Below are 26,230 nucleotides of genomic sequence, written 5' to 3'. Positions count from 1 at the left end.
AACCAAACTAGAAAAGCCTAAACCACTTTCATTTAACCTGATCTAGCTCATTTTAAAACAGATCAAAACGGGTCAGTTACCCATTAAAAAGGATCAGTTACCCATTTACCTCCCCAAACCCTCCAATCTGAAAACACATCTCAGAAACCTTAAAACTCAACTCAATTTGATCAATGGTGACCCCGGGTCACCATCTCCGAATTTGATCAATTCTTCAAATACTTTCTGGTCAAATATCTTTATGTGCAAGTCTTCTCTTTGAGCGCCGGTATTTAAAGGGGATTGCAAGATATTTGGACTAGTTTTTCCGCTCAAAAAGTGCATCTTCTCATGGCAAGTAATTCATTGTACTTTTCTCACTTTCATCTAATAAATTCATTTTTTTTGTTAAACAAAAGTCGGCATATTTAAATTAATATGAAAATACAAGTTAAACATATGTAAATGTAATAAATATACAATTTTATATGCTAAAGTTACTATTTTGTTTACTTTGATACAACATATTGCCTAACAGACACACAAACTTTTCTTTAATTCATAGAGGTCTCATAAATTTGAACATTTAAACATATTTTTGATTATTTATTTAAAAAATTTAATATGAAACAAATCGTCAAATTTGTTGACGAACCATATTAAATTTCAAAGGTTATAGATATAATTGAAAATAAGTTATAAAAAAGGATGTTAAATAAGTTTTCCGTCCCTATAATTATATTGAATTTTGATTTTACTCCATAACAATAAAAACAGGATAATTTCATCCTTCCAAAATATTATGATTCATTTTTTGTCCCTAATAGACATGATATTAGCGTGTCTTTAATATTTGTTGAACATAATATGGACATACATATTTTTTGAAAGAGTAATTCATACATGAATCGAACATAATAGATTGACATAGCTTGAACATATTTTGAACATAAAAGGTCATAGCATTCACATTAATACATAAACTGAAGATTTTCGGAGGATGAAAACATCACATTTTAAATTTTAAAGACTAAAATCAAAATTTGTTATATTTTTAATGACAATACTTGTTCAACCATATAAAAAATGAATGAAAAGCCAATTTGATCCTCGTAATTTTCTCACGGTTTAATTGAATCCCCGACAAAAAATAATACGAAACTAATTTTTGACATTCTTAAATTGGGGACAAATTAATCTCATAGTTATAATAAAACGGAAACTAACTAGTCGTCCTTAAAAAATTGTTAGAGTCTAATTTAAATATTACTTTTACAAAAAAAAAAATTAAATTGGCCTCGAAAAAATTAGAATGATGGATCAAATTTAATCTTTACCTAAGAAATAACAGGCTGAATCTAAACCTTGGATTGTTTGAGCAGAACCTTACAAACCCTAATTTGGTCTGCCGTATTCTTGCAACTATTAAAACGCGCATGTAAACAATCCTTGTCATGAGAAAGCGGTCATAGATAGTCAACATAAGTCAAAACCCTCGAAATCAGGAAGAACTCGTTCATCCAGTGAATTCTGAGATGGGTAGCATAGGTATACTGAAACCAGAAAAATACCATAACCAACCTTACAATAACATTCATCGCATTAGATCATCAAAATTCTCATTATGGTCTTTAATTTTACTTTTCCTAGCTTTTATTATTATTTTCATCTTCATTCTCTCATCTTCTTCACCTTCGACGTCATCACTCCCCACCCACAATTCATGGGGCGGTCCTGAATGGGAAAAACTGGTCACCAGATCCACCCGCCATAAATCCGGTTCCAGTTCAGCCCTTACCGTCCTTGTCACCGGTGCTTCTGGTTTTGTTGGTATGCATGTCTCTCTTGCGCTTAAGCGTCGCGGCGATGGGGTTTTAGGGCTTGATAATTTCAATCGGTATTATGATCCAAACCTTAAACGCACTCGTGAGAAATTACTTTCACGTGCTGGTGTTTTTGTTGTTGAAGGCGATATCAATGATATTGATCTTCTCCGTAAACTCTTTGATGTTGTTGCTTTCACACATGTTATGCATCTGGCTGCTCAAGCTGGCGTTCGTTACGCTATGCAAAACCCTAATGCCTATGTTCACAGCAACATTGCAGGTTTGAAAACTAATGAATTTTGTATAGTTTATGGACTAAACTATTTATCATATTTCCATCGTTTATGGACTAAATTGTAGAGATTGATAATGTTAGATATAGTGAGATATTAGTTAGAAGTTTATTATGATTAGGTGGAAATTTGTTATCTCGCAAATATCTAACTACATTCTTGTTTGGACCGACTTATTTGAGTTTATCTACTTGTACAAGTTGCGCGAGACCGTTTTTGAAAACAACTTTTGACATTTTTCATAAGCTTTTTTTCAGTTTTTTTTCACAAGTTATCTAAGAAAGCTTATGAATACAACTTATAGCATATCCAAAAGCAATTTAACTTAATTTTAGCTTCTTTTTTTTTTTAAATAGAAATAGCTTCTTTTTTTTTTGACAAAATATAGAAATAGCTTATGTAAGCTTATACATAAGCGCTTATTATGATAAGCTTTTTTATGGACTAGCTTACAGAAATATAAATCCTTAATTATATTTATATAGTTTATGTATTAAATTGGAGATAGAGTGATAATTCAAAGACTAAATTTATGGTTTATTATGCAGGTTTTGTTAACCTCCTTGAAGTTTCTAAATCGGCAAACCCTCAACCTGCTATTGTTTACGCTTCTTCGAGTTCAGTTTATGGGTTGAATTCGAAGGTTCCTTTTTCGGAAAAGGATCGAACGGATCAACCCGCTAGTCTCTATGCAGCGACGAAAAAAGCTGGTGAAGAATTTGCACATACTTATAATCATATTTATGGTCTTTCCGTAACTGGTTTACGTTTCTTCACTGTTTATGGTCCTTGGGGTCGTCCTGATATGTCTTATTTCTTATTCACTAAGGATATTTTGAAGGGGAAACAAATTACTGTATTTGAATCCCCTGATGGTGGAAGTGTTGTTAGAGATTTTACATATATTGATGATATTGTTAAAGGGTGTTTAGGGGCTTTGGATACAGCTAAAAAGAGCACTGGTTTTGGTGGGGAGAAGAAACGGAATGCACAGTATAGAATTTTTAACTTGGCTAATACTACGCCGGTTCCGGTTAGTGAGCTAGTGAATATATTGGAGAAGCTTTTGAAGATGAAGGTGAAGAGGAAGGTAATGCCAATGCCAAGAAATGGTGATGTTAGGTTTACTCATGCTAACATCAGCAGGGCGCAGAAGGAGCTTGGTTACATGCCTATTACTGATTTGGAGGCTGGACTAAAGAAATTTGTAAGGTGGTACCTTGACTTTTACACTCCTTTGAAGAGCAAGAATGTTTGGTATTTTGATGCATAATATTTTGTAATGTTCCACACCTCTCCTGTTTCTCTTCCCTATATAATTGCAGTATGCCAATTGTTTTTGGGGAGGAACTAGTATAGTATCATATGGTTTCTCTGTTTTTTTTTTTTTTTTTTAAATTAAAATACTCGGTATTCAATTTATATTTTGGTTGACTTTAATCTTCCTATGTACGTTAACCTTTCATATTTTGGTCTCTCTGTTTCTTTACTTCAGTTGAGATAAATGCTGTTGTGATTACTGTTACAGAATTTTCATTGTCATTGCCATGTTATTACACCGACCTTTAGAATCTTGGAGTATTGCGGTAGTTGCGAACTGCAATTAAAACTATATGAATATGATGCATAAACGATTAGTCAGAGACACTGTGCTTAACTAGTCAATTTTGGTTTTTATGGTAAAAAATCTTTGGAAGTATGGTTAGTCCCAAGCACTTCCAAGCAATCACTCTCAAATAATGTTGTAATAGCCTTTGTTGCGACAAAAATCAAGACCCGTCTAGATAGCACGCAACTCTAACTTTAAAATGAGAAAAGTCGGTCATCTATCCAATCTCCATCATTGTTGTGAACAACACCACCAGCACCAGGCACCCATAGCCTTCTAAAAAATTACCACCAACATTATAAGTTTAAGAGTGCTTTTCAGAGGGGAGGCTCCAATGAGCTAAGAGACGTAACGAGTGTGGATCCAATCCAATGTTGAACATCTCGCCAATTGATCGAGGGTTTTTTATGTTTCTTACTCATCCATAAAATGTGTCGTCCATGTATATATAGGTGTGTTGAATCTAAAGTTCAATCAAGTGGAAACTACATTTGATGTGTGTGCAAGCAGTTGACTAATTTTACCAATTCTCTTGAGTTACCTGTTGTGTGGTTGCAGAAGGAAGAAACTTATTTTGGGCCTTCTACTGTGCAAATTTAGTGTCATGTAAATTTCATTTTTGCAAATCATTATGATCTAAGAATGATGATCCATCAATTTGTAGATATTCAGGGAACCATATAAATAGAACCAATTCCAAAGTTAGACTATTCAAATTATATTGATATGAACATTAACATATGTTCAGTCTGTTACAAATGGTTCAACCAAATCAGAATACAAATTCAAAATGAATTGGATCCAACTATATATTCTTTTTGTAGTATTTTGATATAGGTGATGCAGAATCAGCGAGATAAATAGCTCCAATTTTCGAAGTCGAAACACTGTCTAGAACTTAGCTTCTTTTTCCTGTCAAAGGTTAATGGAATGACACCTACAATTTGGGAAGATTGTAGTCAGAAAGATACAAATTCATGAATGAATCTTTGATATAAATATATGATTCCTAACATAAAAAAAAAAAAAAAAAAAAAAAAAAAAAAAAAACCTTAATTTATAAATGTACAGTGATTAAAGAGAAGTTACATTTGTGGTTTGAACATGTTTGGGAACTCATTGCTTAGAAAAATCATAAGTTATTGTTAAATCAATTGAGTTTCCTTTTCCAATTGTGTAATGGCTCCAAGTATTTGTAACTTGACAAACTCATTTACTTGTATGAACTTATGAATGAATAATAAATTATCTCGTCAAAGATTAACCTGTTATCATTAAAAAATAATCATAATGTCACTGCAGTTTATATCATTTGTAAAAAAGCTGCTGAAAACTGTATTATATCAAATAAAGCAAGTAGAGACTGTTATAATTGAAATTTTCAATACAATGATAAGATTGGGAGAAAGGGAGGCTACTTGTAAAATGTATTAATTAATGGCTCAAGAAACACTAGTGAACAGCAATAATAAATCTATTCTTAGCTACTTGTAAGATGTTTCAATAAGGTACCTTATGATAATATTGTGAAAATGGATATACGACTTGAGTTGATTAATCAAGGAAATCACAAGTGGGAGTTGACAATTGATTATTGACCCAAATATTCATATGCAAGAAACCCTTGGAATAGTGGAGTAAATTATTCCATTGGAAATTTTTGCAAAAAGCATAACCGGATTGCTCCCTTGAGAAGAGACAATGTTAATTTGATTCAATACAATGTTGAAACAATCCATGTACATCAGAATAATTGTTGATCGATACAATGTTGAAACAATCCATGTACATCAGAATAATTGTTGATCGAGAAATATATTTTTTTTTACAAAAATAAAAAGTATTCATTCATTCGAATCGATATAATACATTGATACGGTACAAATTTAAAGTCGTTAAAAACAGAAATGATGAATCTACGAACAAACTCACAACATCAGTCTTTGTAAGCTTACCTCAGTTGGTATGGACAATGCATAAAATATGCAAGGTCCGGGGTTCGAACCCCGGCCACCACCAAAAAAAAAAACTCACAACATCAATGTTCATAGCATAAAACAGAAGAGTACATTTGTTTACAACATTTGTTTACAAATATGATTATATTCAAGTATCCAGAATAAACATGTCTACCGATCTGCAACGTTGACGACGTCAAAGTCATTGAATAAATCTACAGTTGATCAAATTTAATATTTAAATCTGAATCAAATAAACATTGCATTATGACGGGATATAAAAAACATACCGCACAAAGACAAGAAATCAAAATAAACAGAGTTGTGTTAAGAAGACGAAATCACAAAACAAACAAAAGAAGAGTAAAAAGATATAGTGATTGCTTATTTAACTAAAAGAGAAATAAAATTAATTTGGATGCGTGATTTTTAGTCAAAATTGACCTTAAATAACCCATCTTTGGTAGATCAAAAATAAAAGTGGTGACGATCAAGACTTGAGAAGGAGAATAGAGAGACACGAAAATTATTTAACCTCAGTCCAATATTAGAGAAATACTTGATTCACCATTTTTATCCTTTTAATTTTTAAATATGGTCATCTATTTATAAACTTTCCAAGAAAATATCAACACTCGTCTAAATTTTTGCAAAGGGGTTAATTTTTAGGGGACTAAATTTTTCATTTTTTTTAATAGGGATCAAAATCGCAACATTTTAAAATTTAGAGGGCGAAAAGTACCCTTTAGCCTTTATTTTTCTTGGAGCTAAACTCATTCGGACTATATCAATTTTTCAATTAAGTGGAGACCACATTTGTTGTGTGTGCAAGCAGTGACAAACTTTTACCAATTCTCTGTCTTAAGTGACATGTTGTTGCTGAAGGATGAAGCTTATTTCGGGCCTTTTAGAATTTGAAGCAAATAATGTGATGTAAATTTTATTTTTGTAAATCTATATAATCGAATATGTATCATCTGAGTATGTAAAGAACCAATGTCCTTCAGATATATTTAATTCTTTTATGCCTCAAATTTGTGTATATTCAGGGAATCATATAAATAGAACCAATTTCAAAGTTAGACTATTAAAATTAAATTGATATGAACATTAACATATATATTCAGTTTGTAACAAATGGTTCAACCAAATCAGAATACAAATTCAAAAAGAATTGGCAAAACAATTAAAATAATAGGAAATATGACTTTAACAATATCATTTTGTCTTGAACAGTAATAAAGTTTTCTTAAAGAGCTTCCAAGGTTGATGCAGCAGTATCACATCAATGACTTATTGACCATCATTCCTCACCATCTTCCCTTCTATCTCTTGAGCAATAGTAGCACAACTGGAAGGTACCCAATCATACATATATATGGTCTCCATTTTGCATTAGTGTTACTTTGTTTCTTTCAACATTGATCCTTTTATGGTAAAAGAAGTGGTTTACCATTGTGAAGCACCAAATAGTTCTTAGAAATAAAAAACATCACTTGGTAATAGAAAAGTTACAGGCTGCCAAAGAAACAAGAGCAAGAGACAAGTCAATTATATGCTATTGAGAAGGTTCATAGTATATTAGATAATTTATACCATTTTACAAATTAAATAATTGATAAATTTATCATAGAATGTACTAACAAACTCTTATTTAACTATATTTTATATTTTATGAAGGAGTAATGATATTTGAACTACCATTTTATAACAATTTTTGGGACAACCTTGTTGTGTTGTTCTTTTGTTATTGGTCAAAAACAATAGAGAGAAAAAGAAAGAAAAAAAAAAAGAGAATAAGAACAGTGTGAGTATGAGCGAAAGTTGTCCAAAAATTGTACCAAAATGGTTATACAAATATTATTTCTCTTTACGAAGAGAGTGTGAGAAAAGAGAGGTCACTAATTACCTTGACATCTAGGGTATACAGTCCACCAGAAGCCGGAACTATCTCATTGTTTTTCGGCTCCAACTATATATTGTTTTCGTGTTATTTTGATATTGGTGATGCAATATATGCCTTGAGTTGATCTGACAATGGGCAATTGATTATTGACCCAAATATTTTATATGCAAAAAACCTTGGAATAGTGGAGTAAATTATTCCATGGAAATTTTTGCAAACAACAAGCCGGAATTCTCCATTGTGAAGAGACAATGTCACCGGCAGAAGTTCCTTTAAATCGATGATGAAATGTTATATCACTGACTTGCCCACTTGATTCCTAACAAGTTTTACAAAATTCAAATCATAACTAAGTATGACATATTGTTATATCAAAGAGAAATGTGGTTGAAATGACAATATATATTATGAATGTAAAGTCAAATGTGTACCTTAGCAAGTTTTAGTGGTCTATGATAACTGCGTTATCACAACGAACGCCATCACACTATGCTTATACAAGCACATCGAATACATCTAAAGTCGACAGACTATATTAAAAGTTAGTTGCTTTCGGAATTGCTTATTGAGGTTCCATCCCTATCATGTTTTGGTGCAGAAGACTGGTTTCCATATTCTCTTGATTTCCCAGTCATCATTAAACTTAAAACACGCTCCTAGTTTCTATTACCTAATTTGTTGAAATCTGGGTTTCTTCTGTGTACCAATTCTGAAAAAAGTCTGTGCAGCATCCTGAACAACATGCATAGATATTTTTATATGAATATAGAAACTCTAAGATGAAGAAACGTTCATAGAATCATTTCACTAGTAATTGCAAATATGCACTAACTATAAGGAATATGAAATCCATAGAAAATATGAAAAATCCCTAGAGTAATATGAAAATTCCACTAAAGAAATATGCCCTAAAAAAATATGAAAATTCCACTAAATATTTTTGCACCTGCATAGTTGTATCCCAATGTGGTAGCATAGGTTTGTTTGGCGGTCATTTTAACAAGCGTCTTTAGTTTGGGATTGTACTTCATCAATTTTGATCTAGAAGCCCCCAAAGTTCAGAGTCGACTCAAGTATCCTCAACTCACTTAACAAAAATGGTTCCAAACTACTCAAGGTTGGATGGGACACGTGTCAAAACCAAATTACCGGCATTGTTTCTCTTACGACAATATTTCTGTCGAAATCAATTACTGTATATCTCTCCACGAACACCTGAATGCTAAGCTCAGAAGAGTGGGTATTGACATAATTAGTGGCCATATTAATCAAGGAAATTACACTCGAAACCATACAAATATATAACTTTGTGATTGACCAAATAAAACACATGGGAATGGCAGTTGACGAAGAAATAAAAGGCGTCATCACCGCCGCATCAAGCTGTTCCCTACCTGGAGGTGGAGATTGTATAATGATATTTAGCAGATATTATAATAACACAGACAAAAAAAGGAAAAAATAAAACGCAAATATAAATATACCTACCAGTGGTTAAAACAAACTCATGGCAGCGTTTATCAAGGTTGAGTTTGAAACGGTGAATCGAATTGCGGCTTAAGATTTTGCGAAACATGAAGCGATTTCACGTTAGGCTAGGCAATATACATGAGTTAGATAGAGTAAAAGTGAGTGACTACGGCAATGAAATATTAGGGTTACTTAAACTAAAATATTAGGGTTATTTAATAACGGGCCAAAGCCCATTTTTTCTAGCGTAAAATGAAAATTGAGCACCGCTCTTCTCCCATCTGTTTTTGCTCATTCCCGTCAAAATAGTCGAGCGTGTAACTCATGCAGGTGTATTCTCAACGTGAGTTAACCCACGCATGTGTATTTTTCAACGTGGATGAGGAAACACAGATGAGGAAGAGCAATTCTCATGAAAATTTTAAGTTTACTGCAAATACTCATATTTTTGTTGATTCATTTGTTCTTTTTTTTTTTTATTAATGTCTTTAGGTGAGTGTGACTTAACAATCCTAAATTCTCCTCAAAAATCCTAAAATTAAAATGAAAAATTACACTAAAATTTGGTATCACCTTTATAGTATATATTATTGTGTTAAATTTTCTTCTGTAATTAGTTCATGTGAACTTAGCTCAGTTGGCAATGACATGCATTGTTACACGGGAGTTCGAACCCCAGACACCCCATTATTCACCTTGAAAAATGTGAATTCTAGTCATTAGACCACTTGACCAAAAAAAATTGTAATTATTCTTCTCGTGTAATTAGGCAATCATAAACTCTTTGTATCTTTTTATATCATTGGTGTTAACCCAGTAATTTTTTAAGAGAAAATAAACCTAAAGTTTCAATATATGTGGCATTTTTTTTTGTCTAAAAGCAATTTTTCTTCTGTACAAAAAAAAAACTAAATATTTTTGCTACTGTTTTTTTTTTTTTTTTGATAGGCCTAAAATTGAAACTTTGATGTGTGTGGATCGGTTTTCGTCTTCGTCCTTCACAAAACAAAGTTGATACCCGTTTGGGTTGTACCATCATCGGCATCGCCTTTCTTCATGTTTTGAATTTTGTGTTGTATCTTTATTTTAGAAAAGTAACAAATCTAAATGTATCATTATTTTCTACATTATATAGATATATACCAGCCATTCCACTAATACGAGTAGCACAGTATCTTATTTACCAATTCTCTTCTTGGACACTTTTCTTCTTGGAAATGGTGGAATACTTTCGTGCCTTAACACATACTCCCTCCGTCCCGGAATAACTGACCAATTTTCTAAAAAAAAGTGTCCCAAAATAACTGACCCATTTCAATTTTCAATACAACTTTCATCATTCCCAATACAATATAACATTAAATAATACTACTTTTATCATTCCCAATACAATATATTCCACTTTCCCCTTTATTTATACATTTTTCTTAATATGTTTGAAAAACAAAATTGTGTCAATTAAATTGGGACGGAGGTAGTAGTATTTAGGATCCATTCTAGTTTTTATCTTAACCAAGTTGTTGAAATTAACACTTAAATACCTATAACCCCAAGCACTTGCTTCTATGTAGCTTGTACTGTTTTTAGAGTTAATTGCCAAATCAAGATCCCTGCAACAAAAATTGCCATTATCACTGATATCCATACACATGAAGCTCTTATTTCAACTTATCAGTCACTAAAATACTAACATTACTTTCATATTGCAAGAAACCAAACTAAGGTTCAAATTGAAAGTAAGATAACACATAGTTCCATGTATCAACCATGCTCTTCTTGACTAAGGAAAAGTAATTAATGTTGTGTTTGTATTTTCAGCATGCTGGGAGAGCATATCTTATGCATCATGGTAGTGCCTTAATAAATTTTTGCTTGTTCAATTATGAAGAAAGCTTCAAATGCATATCAATTAATCAGCTCATACCAGACACCAGAAACAGGAATTTAAAAGTTTAATAGGTACGACCATTCTACCATCATGTATCCAAAGACCAAAATATAAGCTTATAGCAAAACAAAACCTGCCGGCCTTAGACATATAGTTTATAATCTAAATGTTGCTTCTCCGATAGTTCTATACTCCATTACACATATAGTTTTGATGTAGGAGGGTTTCCATACTATTTCATTAGTATTTATTATTTCGGCCTAATTTTATCATTTGTTTGTTTTATTTTCAGTTTGTTATTTTCTGCTCATTAGAGTTTTGTTATTTTCCTATTTAAGCTTAACAGTTGTAGCCTAAAAGACAACTTTTATTCATTCAATAATATTTCAAAGAGTTTTCTCAATTTCTGGTGGATTCAATAATATGAACCTTATTTTCACGAGTTTGTCGCTTGCAAACTTGTTCTTTTTCTACCTAGATTTAGTGTTTGCTAGCCTACGCTTCCGTATTGCGTCAAGTTTTCCCTGGAAATGGAAATTTTAGAGGGCATGCGAGAAGTCCGAGGGGTGGGAAAAATAAAGCCTAATGGATTGGGCTTGGCCCGTTTCAAGTTAAATCTATGCTTCATAGACACCCAAAAAAAGGAAAGGAAATTGCTTTATAGACCTCCCAAGTAGCCTAATTCTTGGAAAAATGCAAATAGGAAGATAGCTTCCGTTGAAAAACGTACGAGGAATGCTAGCAACACTCTCTTTTGAACACTCTCTCTAGCACTCACTCTTTTATTGGGTAAAATCAATGTATGTCCCACCACTTTATGTGGGTTCCATTTCCAAAGTGTAGGTCCCACATTGATTTCACCCAATAAAAGAGTGAGTGTTAGAGAGAGTGCTCAAAAGAAAGTGTTGCTAGCATTTCTCAAAACGTTAATCAAAACACATCTTTCCATAAGTTCGTGCCAATAAAAGATATGTTCCGATAAATTGAAAAGGTTGTTGAGAAAACATGAGGGGCTCATAGAGCAATTTTCAAAAATGAATGTAATAAGTTAAAGATTTACATAATTTGGTTGAAGTACTAGAATTTTTTTTTTGAAGAAAAAAGTACTAGAAATTTTGAGTAGAGATAAAAATTAAAATGATTAAAAGAAAACTTGGATGTATTGATGCTTTCGTGAATTAAAACAGAGTGGGGCTCTTGTATTTATCCAAAAAAAAGTACGCAGCTTATCTAAAAAAAAAAGACAAAGTAAGCTTATATTGTTAATTTTTTTTTATTTTTTTTGGGATCCAATTATTTGTTTTTTAAAGAAAAGTTATATTATTTTTTAAAAGAAAGAGTTATGTTATTATTTGTTGGTGTAAGATATTTAGCCAGATTCAAAAGAATGTACATATATGGAACATAAACGTAAGGTAAATTAGAATATTAGGACTTTCAAGACGTTTCTTCTGACTTGTCGAGGGAATGAAGAATGATTTTATATTTTTATTTTATTTTATGAGAGGGAATGAATTGATGATTGATCAAGGTTACCTACCACTTTGACTTTACATTCTCAAGACATTTAATTTGGATTGGGTTTAAAAAAAGTTGGATTTGATGTAGTAGTCCTAAAAATATGTATTTTTTAGTAACTAAAAATGTTTTTGAAAAATTGATCTTTGAATTTTGAATATAAGCATTTTCTTTTAGAAGTTTAGTGGCCCAGATATAAATAAATTTTAACTATTCATATATATATATATATATATATATATTGCCTTCAATTACTTTTCATTTTTTGAATTTTTTTTGTAAAGGTTATTCTTGGATAATGCAATTATTTTTTAACAAAGTCATAAATATTAAACGATATTATCTACTATCTTTAATTGACGTGAATTATTATTTTTTATATTTAAAATTGCAAAGAGTGCTATTTTAGAGTTCAGTTTTTATGCACTCCAAATATAATTTTCTTACATTCCAAGAAGCACTAGTTATGATTAATTTCTTCAAGAAAATAATTAAAATTAATGTATTTTCATCACATATTTACTCTTTATTTGATATTTATTTATACCATTACAAATATTGATATAGATTTTAGGCGAATATAGCACTATTTTGTTGGCTAGTTATGATTAATTTCTTCAAGAAAATAATTAAAATAATGTATTTTCATCACATATTTACTCTTTATTTGATATTTATTTATACCATTACAAATATTGATATAGATTTTAGGCGAATATAGCACTATTTTGTTGGCAAGATCATGAGAGCGAATCGCGTATATTATTTAGAGAATAAACCCTATTGTTAAGTTGGCAAGATCATGAGAGCGAATCGCGTATTATTTAGAGAATAAACCCTATTGTTAAAGTTGTTTTATTAAATAGATTATTTTTTTTACTTTGTGAACATATATTTAAATTTTTTTGGTGGTGTCTGGGGTTTGAACCCTGGACCTTGCATATTTTATGCATTGTCCTTACCAACTGAGTTAAGTTCATGGGGACGAACATATATTTAAATAATATAGTATCATTTATTGCAGTAAAAAAAATAACTAAACAAAATAAAATTTTCCACAATCTTTTGAAAATGCATGCATGCATGCACATGGAAGTCAATAAAAACTCTTTTATTGGGAAAAGTAAATGGGAGGTATGCATGTTTCTTTTATGATACTGCCAACTTCAATTCCATTCCAGGAAATATGTGATGATTAATGGGGATAGGTCCCATTTTCATCAACCCCGTCTTTGTTTAATCCTCAAAGATAGGGAATTAGGTGGGATTTTTGTGCGATAAAGGCTTTCTTTTTGTTTTAATCCATGCTCGTCTTCGGTTATCTCATGCACGTAACTGACCATATAGATAAAAAAAATTGAAATAAAAAAATGTTAATATATATGAAATGTTTCATTCTTTGTACCAAGAGAGTTAGCAATTATAGTAATATATTTACATGACTGTAGTAGCAAACACAAGTCTTTTTCACGCTTCAATAATGCGCTTCAATTTTGACTTTTGTTTGTCTTCTGTTAATTGTGGCCAAATACCAATTGTCCCTTTTAATTATTTATTTATTTTGCACTTGGTCAAAACTAGTGGGCAAAGTATGAAATCAAAATAATTTGTCCTTTCCTTAATCCCTAACATGAACAACCTTGAGACATCCTTCGAATGATTAATTAGCCGTAATTTAATATTGAACAATACTTTTGATGCCATAGATTTGGGATGGACATGTGGAAAAGTATTCACATACCTTGATCTAAGAGTTCCTTTTTAGAGATTTTTTCAAGGAAAATGATTTATTGATAGGTGTCCTTAAATCAAGGAAGATGTGTGTGGAAAGAATAAGAAAGAACATGGGGTATACATATGGATTAACCATCTCCTTTTTGACAAAATTATGGCTATGCCAAAGAATGTCAAACTTCATTTTGGGGGCATAGCGGTTTATATACAATGTGGTAAGTAAGAACAACACGTGCGTGGCTTAGCATTTTGGGTCATAAAAAATAATACTGACTTCTTGTGATATGGCTCAAATCGCATCAAATGATAGGGTGCATGAGTGGGTTAAAAGAAAGCAATTACCTACTAAGAATAATAATGGAGGGGGTCTAAGGTATAGTTTGAAAATTGTACATCCTAAAAAAGCAAATGATATATATGCACTATCGCTACTCCTATGTTCCTTTTTTTTTTTTTTGAGGGATCCTATGTTCCTTTTTAATTATCTCATTTTATAGGGAAAAGAATTGTGCTTATTTACTTGTTTTTTAAAACTCAATAAAATTTTAATTATTGTTTTATCAATAACATGCTTAGTGCTTTATCTCATAGAGAGAAATAAATGAAATGATAAATTAATAAGGGTATTATAAGAAAAAGATATATAATTTTATTAAAAATAACCAAATTTATTGATTATCTTTGTATTGTATAATATAAAAGTTTTGCAGTCTCGTTTTGAATTAAACAGAAAAAATTAAGCAAGAATTAAACAAAATATTTATCAAAATTACAATCAATCGTATAATTGATTATGCATATATTTTTTACAGTACCCTGAGAGGTAGAAGCTAGTCTTACATAATCACAAAATTAAATGCATAGTGCTTAAGCATATACATAAATATGTCGTTTTTTTCTAATAATAATAATAATAATAATAATAATAAAATGGATTTCACTTTTGGTTGATGTGTGTCTCTAAATACTATACATTTGATTTTATGAGCATGTAAGACAAGATCCAAGTTCTATGTAAAAAAAAAATGCTATGCTGAAATGCACTTGCTCTGTTATGCAGCGTTTACTCATCACCTTGTTTTTTTACCCAGTTCCTTGATTTTTATCTAAGTTAACATGTTGATATCCTTTTTTTAAAAAAAAAATCACAAATAATAAAATCAAGTAGCGATTTTTCTGTAAAAAAAAATATAGCTCACATGATTAAAAAAAATGTAAATTTTGAAATACAGGACGAAGATTTGAACCCTACATTTTATACTTAGGTCTATGATTTAGACTTTTTTAATAACAAAAAGTAGTGATTCATTACCCGGTTCCCGTCATTACTTTTTTTTCCCTTTTTATCTACCAAGGAGCCGTCGTTTAGGTTATTTTGATCTGAAATCACATCTTTAAATTCGATTTTATCTCTCTTTTTTAGTTAAATAAATGATTTACATATATTTTCAACATACATTTTTGTGATTTATTCTTGGTGTTGTTTGTTTTGATTTTTTTTTTGTCGTTGAGTGGTGTGTTTTAAATTTCTCATTCAAGTACGATGTTTATTTGATCAAGTTGAAAGGAAGAGTAGATACAATAAATGATTTTGATGTTGTAGAACGTGTTACAGATTTGAAGACATGAGTATTTCAGATACTTAAATATAGTCATATTGTAGGCTTATAAATTTGTCGTTTTATGTTATCAACATGAACGTCATAAGTTTGTTCACACGTTTCTCCTTTTTATTTTTAACGACTTTGAATTTATATTGTATCGATGTACATTATCAACTTCAACAGATATCATTTATTTATTTTTTTAAAAAAATTTATTTGGTTCAAATTACTTTAACTTATTTAAAATACAACATTGTAAGCCTTCCAAGTTCCATCTTGATTATTTTTTGTATAAATCTTCTTAGCTATTCTAAAATGTGCTCCTGCTATTCAAATTTTGAGACAACTCGTGATGGCACAATAGACATTCACATTTTATGTGGCTTGTTTGTTTACCGTTTTCTCGAAACAGAAAGAAAGAAAGAAAGAAAGAAAGAAAAAGAAGAAGAAATAGTGAAATTGGCACATATTCTGAGGCATGTCACCGTCGTTTGCCTGCTCACGCAAAATGCACCGGCGGCCTCGACGCCAACCCACTCCCCACTCTGTTGTTTTCCCCTTCTTCACACACACTTTATCCAGGTTCACTCTTAAATAAACAACTCATATACTGTTTCTTCCCATGCTAGTTGTCATTTTTTAGTTATTTATAATGTATTAAGAAAAAGAAAACATGTGAGTGATCTATTCAAGACAAGAAGAAATTATTTATGGATTTTTTGTGTTGTAGGGACCAAATTAATGTCTCTTTTTAACTATAGTCATTGATCAAATTGTTCTTTTTTAACTATTGCTTCTATGACAGGAATTGAGGCAAGAACTAGATTGTCTCTCTTTATTTCACTCAGGGACTAAAATACTTTGTCCGGTTATATGTATAAGCAAAAAACAATTTTTTAGGGCAATCGAATAATCAATGTAATCTCTGTCAAAAAAAAAAAGAATAATCAATGTAATCACATACATTGGTTATTCCATAAATTTAAAAAGTTGTTTTTTTCTTATAAACATGACTAGAGAAAATATGTTTTTATTTTTCTAAGAACCAAATTGGGTTTGAATAAATCTTCACTTATTTTTTTTCTAAGGAAATAAAGTAGTTAGGTAACTTGTCAAATGGATTGAGATAGAATAATAAATAAGGGGTTAATGAAATAAATACTTACTCTCTGATAGATATTTCAAAATTTTCAATAATATAATAGAAACAAATATTCCAAATAAAAAATTTGATAATATCTCGTAGATACAATTCAGTTAGTAGTTGTAAGAATGTTGAGTGGTTTGAGTTTAATCAAATTCTTAATTCTCAGCTTCTCCAAGCTTAAGATTTGTGAATTTAATCATTAGATTACTTAAATAAAAATAAATCAAGACTCTAAAACGAATGGGATATACTACTATTTGTTTTTCTATACATTCTACCGAAAATAACTTATTCAAGACCTATCACACACTAAATATGTATAACTCTTTAAACCGAGATTTAAATATTGATTCGTTGCATCGTGAGGGTCCATTCTACAACCTTATTGTCATGGGGTATGCTAGTATTAATTAATAGAGACTAGAATTCAGGAAAAGCAAATCATGGTAGTGACTGAGTGTGGGCACTACAAAAATACAAGAAGAAAGTAACAATGTAATTCACGCACCGTATGAAAAGAGAACAGTAGTTTATGGCTGTATTAAATTTAATTTAATGCAATTTTGGACTGTTTCATAACTCATCATTCCATTTGTGCAGGAATTTCCAGCATTCCCTATCTTTACCTTCTGCCAATTCCATCATTATCATGCTGACACATACACAGAAGGAAGATAAGATAAAGAGTGAGAGTGAGAGTGAGAAATAACATAGAGAGGTTTCTTCTCTTCTCTCCATAATTCCTTTTGCCTTTGCCCTTATTGAAAGGTATACCCCCCCACAAGTCTGTAGTTTTCTGGCATCTTTTAGAACAATTCCTTCTTATTAGCTGAGATTTCCATTTTGTTTCTTTCCTTTGTTATAAATGGTCACCTAGCTGTGCCCAAAATTAATTAATGTATGTATCACATTTATTATTCAAAATCCGTACCACTGTTCCTTATTCTTTTTCAACACTGTTTTTTGTTCTTCAAATTTATCCATTTATATATAACAGCGATTTGAATAGGACTAGGAATGCTGTTCTTATTCCTGTTTTTACATGTTTCAATTCAAAATTTTGAGGCTTGGTTAATATTTTGTCAATGGTATTGAAAATATTTACTATCCTCTTTTTGCTTTTGACTTTGTAATAGGCATAAAATATACCCGGTCATCGTAGAATAAAATATCATGCGCGTTTATGTAAGACTTAGTTAAAGTTTGAATGTAATGAAAAATTATTTTATTTAAAACAATATCGACTTAAATGCAATTTTGATCATTATATTTTGTCACATTCACAATTTTGATTCCTTCATTCTACACCCGCGATCTAGTCTCTCTATTTTTAAAACAATTACTCACTCTGTCTCATAACGAGAGATCCAATTTAATTATTTTACATTGATTAAGAAATGTGTATAAATTAAAAAGGGTAATAATATTTTTACTAAGGTATTTTTATTAAGTATTGGTGTATACTCCCTCCGGCCCTATTTATAAGAAAAAATTGACTTTTTAGATTCATTGAGTAATTAATGTACTTGGTATAGAATATAGACCAAATACATCATTTATGCAATGAATCAAAAAAGTAAAATGTTTCTTATAAATGGGACCGGATACATCATTACTATAAATACACTAAAATATACTCATTTAATTGATAATCATACACTTAGTTGCAGGTGATAATCCACTTGGGTCAGTTTGTTGATGTTGTTTTGAGTTATTGGAGTACAAAGTTTCATGTTTGATTCTCTCTCGGTGTCATTGTAGTATTAATTAGATGATACACTTGAAAAAATACTAATTAAAATTAATTTAAAATTGAAATAAGTCATTCAAATTTGAATATTTTTTACAAACGAGTCACTGATTTGAGAGAAAGTACATTTCCCGTCTATACATTTTGTGATTGAATTTTAAGAGGTGACAAGTAAAATGTCTATGTGAATTCTTACATAAAAACAACTCTCTCCGTTCCTTTTTAAGTGTCTTTTTAGGGTGAATTTTTCGTTTCTATTTAATTGTCAATTACTCTTATCTTTTTCAATAAAACTAATTAATACTATCTACTTAGAAAACTTAAGTTTTTTTTTAACAAAATTTATTTGTTTTTTTAAACAAAGTTTGTTTCTTGATATCTTCAAATTTAAACAAAATTTTGTTACAAACAATGGTTCTAATAAGAGTTAAAATTCTATAAATAAGATAAGTAGCAATTGTTAAAAATTTCAAGTGCAAAGTAAAAGAACAAATTTGAGAGAAGCCATAGTTGAAACCTTAACTTTGATTAAAGGAGTTGGAAGAAAGTTAATTTTTTCTTAGCTTTTGACTAATGTTGACTTAAAATAATTAAAAAGACGCACACAATATTTAAAACATTGACAATTGTTTGTTATGAGAGAGTGCGTAAAAAAATAGGAATTTGTTGGAGAAAAAGATAATAACTGACAATTGTTTGTTAGGATAGAATATAACATATTAAATTTATTAGAAAAATTAAGCGTGTGTAAAAAAATATGAATTAATTGATGGATTAAAATAATGGTATAATAGAAAGAAAATGTGCAAAAATGCACATCACTAATTTAATATTAATTTTCTAAAAAGACACTTAAAAAGAAATGGTGAAAGTACTTTGTGTGCATTCCATCAAAATTTACAGTACATTTATATCATAAAAACAACTAAATTTGATGTTCAACATTATCTAGGTGAGTTCTTTAAAAAAAAAAAAAAAAAAACACCTAGGTGAGTTCTCACTTAATAACGCATTTTCATGCATGCCATCAATTTTGATGTCATATAAACATCTCACCTGTCTTTGGAAATTAATATATATATATATATATATATATATATATATATATATATATATCATTGTTTTCTGCTCTTATTGATTTGAAAACGAAGTAACAATCTTTGACACCAAAAATAAAAAATGCTTGTTGTAATAGAGGGTATGTGGATTCCATGGTTCTAAATGCGGCTGGTAGTGCTCTTACTAACCAAGGGAAGGTGGGTATGACGGCCTAGTGTGAGTCATGATTGAACGTTCCAATTTGGGTATTATGGTAGTCTGCACGCAAAAATCCAAGCGCTTTTGGCGAGCATTAGATTGCGTTGGCAGCCTGAATTCAGAAAGATCATATGCTAATGTGCTAGAGATAATTAGATATCGTATGTAGAAAGATTTAATCATATCACTCCATATATTTTGTGAAGGGAATGTTTGCGTTGATGTTCTAGCGAAAATGGAAACTACTAACTCGCATCCTTTAATTGTGCTTTAGGAGCCTCTTGTTAATTTATCCTCAGTCTTGTTAGCTTATACTCTTGGTGTGTCTTTTGTAGGGACATAATCCTCTTTTCTTGTCCTAAGATGAAGATTAGAGGATCCTGAAGTGCAAAATGTAGATTTTAACGTAAGATAAGAGTGAAATGTAATTCAAGCTTATTTTAAAGGAGGTGAGTGAAACACTTTCTAATATGTTTTGAATACGAGAGGATGAATGTGTATATTTTTACATATAAAAAAAAGTGTAATTCAAACATCTTTAAAAAAAGAGTGTAATTTACTAAAAAAAATGCATTTGCCATAAATAATAAAGTCATAAAGAATGAGAGTATGGTTAAAAGAAGAAAAAAAAAACTGTCAAATTCATCGACGAAATAAAGAAAGCCTCTCTTTTTATAATCATCCCTACATATAATAGATTTTTTTAAAAGAAATCCTACATATAATAAATGGAAAGTTCAGTATAATATTTAATTGGAGATTTTTCACCTAATAATCTACTAGATGTTTTGGTCGAGCTCCCTTCATATGTTTAAATCATAATAATTGGTCTTATTAAGAGTTGGATAGCATCAAAGGATGCTTATAATGTAAAATAAGAGGGCTTTAGCCCTCTTTTATCACCAAAACAAATATATGGTTAACTTAGAGACCCTCAAACCCAAGTTTGATTCTGGATGTTGCTCCTCTATCACCTACCTAGCTGAGCCGAAGAAGTGTGTTGGATCACCCCAGAAGCACAAGTGATTGGATGATCACGATTCACGTGGTTCTACTTGGTGAGTCAACTCACATTATTTCTATTTTAAATTTCCAATTTGTAATGGTTGTAAACCTCTATTTTTCTTTTATGACTTTACTTGCTTCACTGTGAGATAAACCATTTATGTTAAGACCATGTGAAATTTGATATGAAGTGGTTCTATTTTGTATAGATTAGAAAATGATAAATAAATTATTGAAACTCATACACATAAGTAGAAAATTGAGGTTCGAACGCAGGTTACAATATCTTTGTCAACAATTTTGACATTTTTGTGGTTGAAGCAGTTAAGGAAAAAACTATTTCTCCCGAGAAAACAATTCACGACAGTATCCCGACCATGTTACATTAAGTGGAGCCCAATCCACTTTGTATGCCACCCACCCATGTTTTGTGGCAGTTCCCAATCCAACGGTGATAGGCTATTCTAGATAATTTCAGAACAAATTGCTTCGTTAGAAATAGCAAAGCTCTATATTTAAAGTGGTGTATACATATTAAACGAGTTTAACAAGTGGATTTCAAGTGGCTAATATGACAGTTTATAGTTAATTTGCACGATTTATAAATTATAACCACAAAACATTACTAAGCAACTTAAGCATTTCAAAGAATAATCCAAGTATTTCAACTAATCAGATCTCAACCCTTTTACTTAATCCTTGTTAAATACTCCAATTGTAGAACCAATCGAGACATGAGAAGCAGCCAAAGAGAAATAATAGTAAAGAAGAATCAAAGTGAACAAACAAAAAATACAATCGAAAGAGAAACAATAAAACAAAATAACCAACAATGACCAAACAAAAATATCAATAAAGAGAAACAATAAAACAAAGGGTTAATGAAATTTTTAGTCCCTATAAATATCTACAGTTTTGTTTTTAGTCCCTATAAAAACAAATCACACTATTTAGTCCCTATAAAATTTTTCATTAGCGTTCTTAGTCCATGTTATTAAAATTTGTTTAATTATGTTTAAAATTTTAAATTTTTTAATGATTTTTCACATACTTGTTTAAAACATTATAAAACGTTCCGCCGCAATAAAAAAATTATATTTAATTCATTACATGTTAAAAAAATTTATTTTTTTTTTATAAAAAGATATTATTATAATGTTCTTAACATGTCTGTTAAAAATCATTTAAAAATATAAAAGTTTAAATATAATTAAACAAACTTTAATTTAACAGGGACCAACACATACTTTTAGTCCTTGTAAAATTAAAATTTGCTTAATTGTGCTTAAACTTTTAAATTTTTAACATATTTTTTTAGAACATTATACAAAGTTCCTCAGCAAAAAAGTAACTCAAAATTTTATTATTAGGTCCAAATTTTCATTAATATAATCTTGAAAATTTGGCTTTTAGAAAAATTCATATTTAATTCATTACATTACATGTTAAAAAACTAAAAGATTTTATAAAAGAGTGTCTTACGATGTTATGAACATGTCTGTAAAAAATATTTCAAAAATTTAGAAGTTTAAGCATAATTAAACAAATTTTAATTTAGGAGGGACTAAAAACACAAACGGAAAATTTTGTAAGAACTAAAAAGTGTGATTTAATTTTATAGGGACTAAAAAAAACTGCAGAAATTTATAGGGACCAAAAACTTAATTAACCCTAAAACAAAATAACCAACAATGAGGGAATCAATCAATCAGAAGAATGAAACAACAAGAGAAACAATTAAATAGAATAATCAATATTGAGAAAATCAATCAAATAGAAGAATAAATAGGGAGATGATCAATCAAACATAAGAAATCAATAGGGAGATGAGCAATCAAACTTAAAGAAACTAATAAAGAGATGGTCAATCAAACAAACATAAGAATCGACACAAAGAATCAATAAACTAAAAAATAAGCAACCAAAGAGATGAATCAAACAAACCTAATCAAACATAAATCAACCGAGAAAGAATCAACTCTAGACCAAACAAGCAAAGAGAAAGGATCAATATATGAACAAAGAGAGCTCAAAGAAAAATCATAAAAAATGGAGAATAAAAAACAAATGTGGCTTAGAGTTTCACAAGAATGAGCAAAATTTAGAATATAAAATATTACTCTAGTAAAATATATAGTGAAATATTAATTAACAAAACTACTCTTAGCACGATTACAATCAAAATCTCATTACATAGAATCTAACACCCAAATTGTTAGTGTTAGTTTTTCATTTTGTAGAATCTAACACCCAAATTGTTAGTGTTAGTTTTTCATTTTGTTTCCTCCAAAAAAAAAAAAAATGTTTTTCATTTTGTTTGTTGCTTCTTAAATTAACTTATAAGATCCATTTACTTATTTTTCTTTATATTAGCTCACATGGAAAAAAATTATGTTATCTTCGCCGTTGTTGTGACGGAATCTGATTTTGTGTGTGTCATCGTAATGACCTTCTTATGCTTCGCATCAGAAAATGGTTTTCAAAGCCGGACCAGGATCTGCTGCTGTAGTGAAACAACACAGTTTCACACAGTTTCAATTATAACCATTGGATCTTCACTAAGATAGTACTATTATAACTTTATCAAACCATCCAATGGTTTAAATAAAAACTGTTCTGTACTTTACAACACCAAATCCATTTCCGTCAAAGCCTTGGTTTATCACGGTGCTCAACTGTATATTTAGTCCCATTCTTGGAGGTATCAAAATTAATTTTAAAAATGTATAATTGATTTTGACATGTTTAAATTATTGTTTTAATTAAAGATAAGTTTGTCTCTAAAATTAATACTATTTTTTTACAAGAAAAATTAATTCTAATTTAAAGCTAGAATTTATTGCTTTTAACTTTAAACTATAGCTTACCTCAAAAAAAAAAAAAAAAACTTTAAACTATAGTTCTTGTAAAAAAAAACTTTAAACTATAGTTTTTACGCTTAAATTAAATTTATTAATCAGCTGATTTTTACAGATATATCTAACTTATATTTAACTCCTTCAAAAAAAAATCTAACTTATATTTAAATAAAATTAATTTTATTAAAACACAATCATGCTCTCCAAGTTAGTTGAAACCCTCTCATACATATCTTTAATTTGATAGCTCGAATATAAAGAATTCCAACATCTTTTTTTTAGAGTTTTCCACAAAATCTCTATAGGATCTATATCACATACCTTCCCTAGGATTTATCGCTTCATCATATGTCGCAATAAATATATCGCTTTCATAGTTTGTTAAAATTGGAGCCTAACTCAAGTGTCTCTTATTTAATGTATATCATAGTCTGTTAAAATTGGAGCCTAACTCAATTGTCTTCTATTTATAAACTCTTAACACGAGTCATATTTATCCAATATGAGACTTGGATTTTCCCCCTACAGCCCATCACGCCCAGCACTGTTGGCTTGGTGCATGTATATAAATGGTGGGTGCCCGATCGATAGGCTCTTATACCATCTTAGAAATTATGGTTGAGCCTAACACATCCCCGCAGATCCGGTTTGTGAAGTGATGATTGTCCCCACTTATAAACACATGTTAAGACAATCTTTGATCCAATATGAGATTCTTTAACAGACCTCATCACAGTCAGCACATGGTTTCGTGGACATAAATGGTGGGTGGTCCGATAGCGGAAATATGATAGCAAGTTGTCCAATGGATCTTGAAAATAGCCGTGAAACCATATTGAAATTTGGGGACCAACTAATCCTTACAAAACCTTCTTGCAAGATAAGAAATATCTTCTCTTTATAAATTCTTATCAAGAGTCTTGTCTACATAATTATGTTTTTCTCAATAAAACCAACCTCTTAATTGTAAAACAATTTGATTATCAGAATTTGCGTTTATCTTCAGTCTTTGTTTAATCACATACGTTTGCAGTTATTTATGTAACTATAATCTAATTTTCATTTTCTCTTTGTTCCAGTTATTACCACAGCACCAACTCAACGTCTTAGAATTTATATGTTCTATAAAAAATGACGTGTTTATATCTAACTAATAACTGAATAGTATAATACTAACAATATTCACTAGCATCGCAAATGAATATATCAAGAGTCCGTCAATAAAACCATTTTCATAAAATAAAGAAGAAGAAGAAGAAATTAGTCAAAAAAATAGTTAGTACTCCCTCCGTCTCAGAATATCTGACTCATTTGCTAAAAAAAAGTGTCGCAAAATAACTGACACATTTCAATTTTCAATACAACTTTCATCATTTTCAATACAATATAACTCTAATTAATACTACTTTTATCATTCCCAATACAATATATTCCACTTTCCCCTTTATTTATACATTTTTCTTCTTAATATGTGTGAAAAACCAAATTGGGCCAGATATTCTGGGACGGAGGGAGTAATATGTATACGATAAAGAAAACAAGAAAGCAAACTTGATTGATTGATATTGATGGCACGTCTCAGATATTGAATGATAGTAGATTGACAATAGTTCAGAGTTGAAATTCCATATACTGAACTCATCACGTTGACGTCAAGATACTTCCAACAATCTCAACCGTTGATCTTTCAGAGCGTAATTTCTAGGTGCCAGATATTTTGATTTATTAGTAGGATCAACTTGGGATGGGAAATTTCGTAACATCACTAGTTTTATGTTCTGGTTTTTTAGTAATTGTAATATGGCAAATATTAACTTGTGTCTTCAAGGACACATGTAAAGAACTTATGATAGAAATATACGTATCAAAAAGTTGTGCATTTAACATTTTAAAAGGTACTCCCTCCGTTCCGGAATATCTGACCCATTTTCTAAAAAAAAGTGTCCCAAAATAATTGAGTCATTTCAATTTTCAATACAACTTTCATCATTCTCAATACAATATAACTCTAATTAATATTATTTTCATCATTCTCAATACAATATATTCCATTTTTCCCTTTATTTATACATTTTTCTTAATCTGTGTTAAAAACCAAACTGGCTCAGATAAAACGAGACGGATAGAGTACAATATTATGATTTTCAATGCAAAGTTATTTTTTTTTTGCTTCCTTAAGATATGCTCTTAGAGTACAATTTAATATGACCCTAATGTTGATTGTAACTTTGATTTTCTTTTTCGGCTAATGTTAATCAAAATTACTCGGTTACTTACTGCGTCCACATGTTGCTAATCCAAATAGTTGACTTGAGTTTTTAACCTTCTTCTTTATCTCGTTTGTGACAAGAAAGGTGTTCCCCTAGGACTTTAGGAGAAATGTCTAGTCGGAAGGCATTTTGAACATTTGGCCTCTTTTTAGACAAAG

At 30.2% G+C, this 26,230-nt stretch overlaps 1 protein-coding gene and 1 long non-coding RNA gene across 2 annotated transcripts; both read left to right on the top strand.

Moving 5' to 3' along the window:
* The first annotated feature begins 1,261 nt into the window (after positions 1-1,261).
* LOC146959174 (UDP-glucuronate 4-epimerase 5-like) lies at positions 1,262-3,521 on the top strand. Its single transcript, XM_085740718.1, has 2 exons — positions 1,262-2,085; positions 2,647-3,521. Exons 1-2 carry the CDS (start codon positions 1,515-1,517, stop codon positions 3,369-3,371), a joined length of 1,296 nt encoding a protein of 431 aa, XP_085596844.1. The 5' UTR covers positions 1,262-1,514; the 3' UTR covers positions 3,372-3,521.
* Positions 3,522-16,122: 12,601 nt separating this feature from the next.
* On the top strand, positions 16,123-17,886 carry LOC146959173 (uncharacterized). Its single transcript, XR_015022507.1, has 2 exons — positions 16,123-16,367; positions 17,533-17,886. It is a non-coding gene; the product is annotated as an uncharacterized LOC146959173 (long non-coding RNA).
* Positions 17,887-26,230: the final 8,344 nt, after the last annotated feature.

The sequence above is a fragment of the Medicago sativa genome, chromosome 1 (assembly GCF_051527215.1).
Source record: "Medicago sativa cultivar Bolivia chromosome 1, Bolivia_mono, whole genome shotgun sequence".
Lineage (NCBI taxonomy): Eukaryota > Viridiplantae > Streptophyta > Magnoliopsida > Fabales > Fabaceae > Medicago > Medicago sativa.
The sequence above is the reverse complement of the archived record's forward strand: the minus strand, read 5'-3'. Positions and strand labels throughout refer to the sequence as shown.